An 8,864-nucleotide genomic window follows, 5' to 3' on the forward strand; every position below is an offset into this window, starting at 1 on the left:
CTGGACTCAAGCCATCCTTCCACCTCACCTTCCAAGTAGCTAGGACTATCGGCAATTTTAATTTTAATTAATTTTAAAATTTAAGAAGCCACAAGTGGCTACTGGCTACCATATTGGACAGCACAAGTTCTAGCCAGAGCTTTTTTCTCTTTGTTCCTTATGTTTATAATAAGAGTTAATAGCAGTTACCATTCACTGAGCACTTACTCTTTGCCAATTTTTGCATAAGTGCTTTACAGACACATCTTAATGACTCAGAAATTCCTTTTTTTTTTTTTTTTTTTTTTTGTTTTTTGAGACAGGGTTTTGCTATGTTGCCCAGGCTGGCCTCAAACTCCTGGGCTCAAAGTAATTCTCCCACCTCAGCCTCCTTAGTAGCTGAAACTATAGGCATGTGCCACCATGCTGGGCTTAGAAATTCCATTTTATTTTATTTATTTTACTTTATTATTATTATTTTAAGGCTAGTCCAGTGGAACAGTGGGAGTGAAGAAGGAACAAAGGAATCTGTAATGGGTTGTGATCAATTAGTTGTAAACACCACTGCACTGGGACCAGCCTAGAAATTCCATTTTAAAGATGAAGAGGCTGGGTGTGGTGGCTCATGCCTATAATCCCAGCACTTCAGAAGGATGAGGCAGGAGGATCTCTTGAGGCCAGGAGTTCGAGACCAGCCTGAGCAAGAGTGAAACCCCATCTCTATAATAAATTTAAAAATTAACTGGGCATGGTGGCACACACCTATAGTCCTAGCTACTCAGGAGGCTGAGGCAGGAGGACTGATGGAGCCCAGGAGTTCAAGGTTATGGTGAGCTATGATCGGGTCACTGTACTCCAGCCTGGGCAACAGAGGGAACACTGCCTCTAAATAAATAAAGAAGACAAAACTAAGGTTAGATAAGCTGGTTACAGGTTGCATAGAAAGCTGGTGGGCCACTCAAGTGGGAGTCATGCTCTCCAGCCATTTGGAGAACTTTCCAGGGCCCAACCTGGGTGTTCCACACTTATTCCACAACACATGGCTGGGTGCTAGGGCCTGGAGATGTTCATCAGTATCAATTGGTAGTCAGTAGACATTCTTGACAAAAAGGAGAGAAACTAACTATATTCACTCTCCATCTCCTGGAAACCCAGAAATCCTGCCTCCTGACATCCTACCTTCATGTATCTCTCCTTTTGCCTTTCTCCTGGACTACGGTGTCTTTTGGGTCACAAAATCAGAGCTCAACTGGTTACTGTGTGCAGAGGGCTGGGGGAAGGGTGTCACAGGTGGGTTCAGAGGAAGCCATTTGGGCTGGGAACTGGAGTTTGGAAGAATAATCGTTTTTAAGCCAGAGAACAAGAAATAATAATAGCTACCTTTTATTGAGCACCTACTTTGTGCCAGGCACTTTACATATATCTGTGCTTATAATTCTCACAACAACCTGGGAGGTAGGCATTATTATCACCATTTTACGTAGGAGGAAACCAAGGCTCATCTAGGCTAAGCAGCTTGTTCAAGGTCACACAGCTGGTAGACAAGTGATAGAATCGACATTCGAGATGAGCATCTGTGAGGGCCCCAAGGCTTTCATCAGTCATTTTCCATAGTGAGAAAATAAAGCGGGTAAAGGGGTAGGCAAAGGGATACATTCTCTAGGGGGTGGGTCACTGGTTCTTCTGGCAGAGCTGTTGAGGGAAGCTGAGCTCCACCCTATTTCCCACCTCCCACCTCTGACAAGCCATTCTTCTACAGACTCAACTGCAAAGTCAGGAAAAACTCATCTGGCTGAGGTTGCTCTTCTTAGAAAGTGCAAATGGCTGAGATGAAAGACCTTACCCTGTATGTGTATTGGCAGATGTCAGTGTGTGCGTGTAGCTTGTGTTCGGAAGCACACACCACCTGAATAAGAACATCACTCCCTTCTAGGACACACCCTGCCACATGTGCAGGGAGTAAGGCAATTGAGGAATCCTGAAAGGGCTATTTATTTCCTAGCAGAGTCCCAGGGAAACCACCTGGGAGGAGGCCAGCTCAACAATCAGAGCCTCAAATTTGCCCCATGCCCCTTCCTCTAGGTTTATCCAGCCTCAGGGATGTTGTGTTCATTCTGTAGGTCAGGGACCCGGGTGTATGTCTCTTTCTCTCTCTCTCTCTCTCTCTCTCACACACACACACACACACAAACACAAGGGTTCTTAAGCAAAGGCACCAAGTCTGGCCTGCATGGCCCTGCAAGTCTGTACCCAACAGGTACATCTGGCTCAGGGCTGAGCCCATGTATGTACACAGATGGGTTAGCGTAGTGTTAGGAATTTCTTCACAAATAGGGGACACTGATGATGGCTCTGTGCTGAGCCAAGTCCTCCTGTTCCCTGGGAGGGGACCTCTTGCCTCCTTCTCAGTTGGCCAAACACCTCTATCCCTTCTCCTTATCTGGAGTGGGATCAAATCAGCCACAGTTCAAGCCAGTGTTGGGAACTCAGGGCCTGATTTTCAACACCAAGAATGTACACTTTCTAAGTGTGGTGGGGGCTATTTTGGGACCTTAAAGAAGATCAAGCCCCCACCTCAGAAGGACAAAGATGGCCACAAAGGCCAAGACAGAGCGAGAGGTTTCACTTTGTGCTTTTAAAACCTGACCATGTGTAACAACAGGAAGAGAGCTGACCCTTTTCTTCTGAGCTCTCTGGCCTCCATCCCAGGACGAGGTTTCTCCAGATTGGAGTGAGTGGGGAGGGGAAAGGGGACAGTTAGGATTGTGTGTTGGAGCTGGAGGTTGCTTCAGTGCCCCCTCCCCAGACCCCACCCACATCAGCTGGCTCCAGCACATTTAAGTCAGCCCCACTTAATGGGTAGTACAGAGGTGTGGACTTCCTGGGGGTACACGATGCAGGTGTGATGGAGCATTAAAGGTCTGCATAAAGGCTGGGGTTAGGGCTATGCGGTTCCCAAGTACGGGGCAGGGTCAGGACGCCCAGACAAAGTAGGCGACCTCGTCCAGGTCGACTGGGTAATCGGTAAGCAGCACGGGCGTCTTGTCGAAAAGCTCGCCCTTGTAGCTACGCCACTTGCCGGCCGGCAGGTAGACGTCGCGCTCCTGCTTGCCGGGTTCTAGCACCGGCGCTACCAGCAGCGTGTCCCCAATAAGGAACTGCGAATCGATGCGGTGAGCTGTCTCGTCGCCGGGCGCTATCCACCAAAGGGGGCGTACGATGGGGTCGCCCGTGTCAGTGACCTCACCGGCCAGCTCAAGCAATAGCGGTGCCACAAGCGAGGCCCGCAGTGCGGCGAACTTGTGGGCAATAGACACCACTTCCGCATCGTATCGCCAGGGCGGGATGGAGAACTGCATGGCTGGCATGAAGGCGGCCACCTCCAGCCAGCGAATGTAGAGCTCGCGCTCGGGCACATCGCTGCCGCCCGCTGTGCGCTCTGGCACCGCGTTGCCGCCCACCATATCGGGTAGGATGAACGGGTAGCCCAGCATGCTGACGGTGAGCACCGCAGGGATGAGCGAGCGCAGCCCCAGGTCGTAGCCCCACACCGAGTCGCGGTCGACCAGGCGGAAGAAGCACGAGATGTTTTGTGACTGGTACCCCACACGGACCTCGGCCAGCGAGAAGAAGGGCAGCGCCATCTCAGTGTAGCGCCGGCTCCATACGCTGGGGTCGGGCAGCGGCCTGTAGGTGCTGAAGTCCCGCGGCAGGTAGCTAACCTCACCCGCGTCGAACTTGAAGGAGGCCACAGCGTAGCGAGAGCGCAGCCGCCGCAAGTGTCCCTGGAACCAGTCGCGGGCCTCTGGGCGCGTGAAGTCGAGCACCGCACCGATGCCGTTCCACCAGCGCACCAGCGCGGGCAGCCGGCCGGTGGGCTCACGCACGAACAGCTCGCGCTCCACGCCCTCGCCGAAGCGTGACGAGTTGTAGTTCACGAAGGGGTGCACCCAGAGTGTGACGCGGAAGCCGGCGTCGCGCAGGCGGTGGAACATAAGACTGGCGTTGGGGAACTTGACCTCGTCGAAGTCAAAGTCGCCATAGGCGGGCGTGTACATGTCGTCGATTTCCAGGTGGCTGCTGTTGAACCGGTGCTGGCGGATCTCTTGGGCAAAACGCAGCACCTTGTCTTGGTCCACAGCACGCCCGTACAGAGCCCACGTGGACCAAATGGGGTCTCGGAAGGCCTCCGGCGCCGGCACCCTAGACGGCTTGTTGAAGTAGCGCCGAACCATGTACTTGTGGATGGAGGTGACGTCCGAGCCCACGCACACACGGTAGCTCAGCTCCGGCGCCGCTGTGAGGCCGGCGGGCGGCTTGTAGGGCGTGTTGTGGTAGCGCGCCTGCAGCCGCAGCGAGCGCTCCGTGCTGTTCCAGCCCAGGTGGAAGGGCACTGAGTCGTTGACTTTGATGGCGGCCGCGCGTGAAGACAGCCAGTAGCGCTCGAGGATGCCCCCGAAGGCGGCGTTGGAGGAGTAGACGTCGCTGGTGACGAATGGCTGCGGCTCCAGCTGGCCGTCCAGTCGGATGGGCCAGTGTTGCGTCCTCATCTCTGCACCGCCATACCAGTGCGCTGCCGCGTCGCCCAGGAACATGGCGTGCTCCACGGCCCGCCCGGGCGCCGCTTCCTCCCAGCGCACGCGGTAGCACATGACTGTGTCCTTCGGCCGCACAGTCTGGATGAAGAAGTGCAGCGGGCGCCCGTCAGCTGTTTGTGAGCAGCCAAGCAGCGCGCCCTCTCGGCTGCAGGAGTCGAGGTCCAGCGCGCCGGAGCGGAAGGCCATGCGGAAGACCTGCTCGCCCTTCTGGTTGCGGATGGAGAAGCCGCCGCGGTTGAGGTCCAGCAGCTCGGTGCGAAGGCGTTCTGCCTTGCGTAGGGAGGCGCTGTAGTAGCACCAGGCTACCACCGCTGCCAGCACCAGCAGCAGCCCCAGCACCGCTGAGCCCAGCAGTGGCTTCAGCTCTTTGGACGGCTTGGGCTTAGTGGGCGAGAAGTTGTCGGGCAGGAACGTGTACATAGCTGTGACTGCGATGTCCTGGGGGCTCTTTTGGTCTGCCTGGCAACCAGGGCGGCGGCGGCGGCGGGGGCTGGCCTGGCTCTTCTCCTGAGTGTTCTGGGGCATTAGTCCCCAGCTAAGAAAGGAGCGGGCAGTGGGGCCACCTGACCAAGCTCATCTAAGCCTGGCCTGCCCAAGTCTAAAAAGGGGAGAGAGAGATGGAACTAAGCTTTCTTATTCCATGGTATTTCCCTTTGCTTTAGCAAGATAGAGGAGGTGCATACTTTGGGAAGGTGTATACTGGAACTTAAGGACTTGATGAGTGGCAAGATGAGACTCTTACAAAGACAGTCTGTCTGTGTCTTACCCACCCTTTCTCTTGGGCACCAATGCTTGACAGAATTAGGACTCTATGAATGGAGAGGGGCATGTGAATGGCAGATGGTGTGCATCCTCATTTTCCTGGTGGAGAAACAAACCCAGAGAGGATCAGGAAGCTGTCCTGGATCACAGATTAAGTCAGGCCTCCCTGGATCACACATGGGAGCAGTTCAGGCTGACGAGAAGGGGAGAAAACTAGAGATGGCCTGGTCTCCTAGAGGTACGGTTGGCCACAGTGAGAGAGGTGGGAATGGTCCAGTCAGTCCCTTGAGACTTTTAACATGGCAGTAGGTTAGCTTCCCTGTCCCCAGAGAGAGAGAACAGGGAGGAAGAGGGAATATCTCAGGCATGCGATCTTATCTTGAGTCAGAAGCCAGATGAAATCTGGACATGAAAGAAGACACTCAAAGCCAGACTCTGTCCCAGGGCCTGGTTTGGAGGGAGAAAAGATGGGTTTAGACATTAGGGCTGGAGTCAGGAGCCTAACATGGGGGCTGGTCACTTCTCAGATCTGCCTCTCTTTGCCCTCAGACTCCACCCTGCTCTCTGCCATCCATCACCAAGTTCATTGCCCTGCCCACCTTTCTGCTCTGCTCCTAGCACCACATCTGTGGGCCAGCTACTTTCTAGCTCTGTCTCTACCACTGACCCACTGTCCTGCTGCCCCTGCCCTAGTTTGGGCACTATCACGTCTCTCTGGTATTATTGCAACAGTTCCCCCAATAGGCCTCTTTGCCCCCAACTTCTTTCCCTCCACTGCTTTCTACTCGCAGAAACCATAGTGATCTTTCTAAAGCACTTATCAAACCATGTCTATCCCTAGCTTTGAGAGCTGCTCATGACCCTCATGATGAAACTGCTTTGCAGTTGAGGCTCGAGGCATGACGTGGTCTCAGCTACCATTCTGATTCCATTTCCAGCCAGGCCTATCCTGTGACTACCAAGCTCATTTCCTCCCCAATCTAAATCCCTCAGGCCACTTGCTTCAGGAGATTTCACCCACCCAACTTGGGCCAGGGCCCCCTCTCCCCCTACCAGCTCTCCAGGGATCAGACACTCACCACGGCACACATAAACTCACACACTGTATGCTAAATATCCACATATGACTGCAGGGAAACATAGACTCGTGTTGCAATCTGCTGCTCAAGGCTACTGATCCTTTTTATCCCACCCTTCAGGGCAGAGTCCAATAAAGAAATAGCATGAGCCAGGTGCACACACAGGCATATACACTGCCAGCCAGCCAACTGTCCAACTGCTCCAGCTGGGGAGAGAAGAGAGGGAGACTGGCAAACAGTAATTAGTCTGCTCCCAGATGCCAGTGTCTGTCTCTAAGTCCCCAGTGACTTCCAAGGAGATGCTGGAACTACTTAGGTTCTTCACATCCCCCATGCAGAGACTATGAAAAATGCCAGGTGCGGATCATAAGTTTGATCCTAGATATCAATACACAGCACCCCGACCCATAGCTGCTCCCTTAAGGTGCCAGCTCAGAGCCTCATTCTCAGAGCTCCCTCCCCCACCTGCCTAAGCTTGTCAGTCCTAGGTGTTATGGAACAGCCTCTTATTCCCTTCCTCTCAGCCCACAACAACTTAGCTTTCCTCCCCCTTCCTGTAGGTGCAAGTTAGAAAAACTATTCTGGAAAATGCAGGTGGTAGCTTTAGCTGATGCCCTCAAGCTGAGCAGAACCCAAAGAAGACCTTTGGTGGCTCAGGCCAAACTTGCTGTACATTTATATTCACTCATTCAAGACAACCAAAGCCCCATTCTGGGCACCAAGTGAATAAGGGGAGAGGGTCCATATCTCAATAGGACAGAGACTCTCTCATCCTCAAAACTTTCATTATGTCAGCCTATCTTATGATAGGAGGCATGAAGAGATCACCAAGGTGGATTTTAAAAAGCCCTTTCCAACACTTAGTTTCTGAGAATCTTAACTTTTTAGGATTTTGAGGTTCTTTGACGAAGGACAGGAGCCCACAGGCCTGGGCACCAATTCCATTCAGGCACCATTATGGTCTCCCAAATGCCACCACAGCATGCAACTCTAACAATGTGGAGCAGCAAACATAGCAACAGTGCCCATTTGACAGATGAGAAAACAGTGGCCCAAACAGAAAAAGGGACTTGTCTGAAGTCAGCCAGGCAGCAAGGTTGCCTGGATCTAAAATCCTAGCTCAACCCTCCACAGCATGAGTTTTGAGAGATGGGAGATAATGGTCTGACCTGGCTGCCTGAATGCAGCGAAAAGAAGCTGTGTGGCTGAGAGGCTTCCATCAGATGGACGTGGGTGTGGCGAGGCCTGTCTTTCCAAGGGCTGGTGCTGCGGCTTGCTCTAGGCAGACCAGGAAGGCCTCTTAGGGGCGGGAAAGAGGGCAATTTTAATGGCATCTGGTACCAGGGTTGTGGGGGAGGAACTCTGTGGTTCCAGTGTTAGCAGTGGCGCTAGAGACCCCTGTAATCTGCCGCCTCCGCCATCTGGCCAACCACAGGCTAAGGACAGCAGGTGGGGTCTGCGGGGCGTGCCTCCTTGGGCTCTGCCTCTGCGGAGCCTTTCCCCACTCCACACTCAACCTCAGTCCTGGCTGCCAACCCCTAGTCTGGTCTGAGGGGAGGGCCCCGCCCAGCTCAACTGGGGGGAGGCCATTCCAAGCTGTAGTCCTTAGTTGGACACAATTCCCAGGGGGATGGAAATGTCAAAGGCAACTTGATCCGCCTCATCTCCCTCCCCTGCCTGGCAACCTGATCTGCGGGGATCGGGTGACTGCGCCTACATAACCTGGAATACTCCACACCCACCCGTAGCACCTCGCCCGAGCTACACCGTCCGAAGGGGCAGACTGAGGTCAAAGTACCCGTCTCCCGCTGGGAACCGCGGCCCGGAGGAAGGGCCCAGGTGTCCAGGCTCGCTCCACCCACTCATCGGTGGGAGCGAAAGTTCAGGAATCTTGCTCCCTCAGCAGCCCCCCACCCCCAGGTCCTCCCTCTGGGCTCACTCACGGCAGTGACGGCCCGGCAGAAGTCGGGGTGAAGGAACCTCCAGCAGATTCCCTCCGCTCGAGTCGGACTTGAGCTGCCACGGCGCCGCGCGGGGCGCTGCCTGGCTGGGCGCAGCGGAGCCCCTCCTTGGGCCCCGCCCTCAGGCTACTTGGCCACGCCCAGCCGTCCAGTCTCGCCTCCGGCCTCCCAGTCCAGCCCCGCCCCTGGCGCCAGACCCCTCCTCCCATACTACCACGCATAACTGAGGCTCCGCCCCTTAGCCGCGTCCTCCCGCTGCTCTGTGCCCTCCCAGCCCTGGCATCTCAGGCTCATGTTCAGCTCGGTGCCTTCTGGCCCCGCTTTCCACCTGCAGGCCCGTCCCTGCTGGCCATACCTTACAAGCAGGCCGGACTCGGCCCCAGGCCTGCTGGGAAATGTAGTTCTGGAGGAAGGAACCCCTGCCGAATGTTGGGGTTCTTACATCCCCAGGCTAGGTTTGGGATGTGTAGGAGAGGGAGAGAGCC

The 8,864-nt window shown here is 54.6% G+C and overlaps 1 protein-coding gene across 1 annotated transcript; it reads right to left on the bottom strand.

Annotated features, from left to right (window-relative positions):
* Positions 1-1,365: 1,365 nt before the first annotated feature.
* Positions 1,366-8,446, bottom strand: MYORG (myogenesis regulating glycosidase). Its single transcript, XM_069476522.1, has 2 exons — positions 8,362-8,446; positions 1,366-5,175 (listed from the first exon to the last, which is right to left on the bottom strand). Exon 2 carries the CDS (start codon positions 5,100-5,102, stop codon positions 2,952-2,954), a length of 2,151 nt encoding a protein of 716 aa, XP_069332623.1. The 5' UTR covers positions 5,103-5,175; positions 8,362-8,446; the 3' UTR covers positions 1,366-2,951.
* Positions 8,447-8,864: the final 418 nt, after the last annotated feature.

Source organism: Eulemur rufifrons, chromosome 7 (genome assembly GCF_041146395.1).
Source record: "Eulemur rufifrons isolate Redbay chromosome 7, OSU_ERuf_1, whole genome shotgun sequence".
In the NCBI taxonomy this organism is placed as follows: Eukaryota; Metazoa; Chordata; class Mammalia; order Primates; family Lemuridae; genus Eulemur; species Eulemur rufifrons.

Bases quoted from the DNA above. Each gene is read 5' to 3' on its own strand.
- MYORG (XM_069476522.1), bottom strand. From the start codon at position 5,102: ATGCCCCAGAACACTCAGGAGAAGAGCCAGGCCAGCCCCCGCCGCCGC.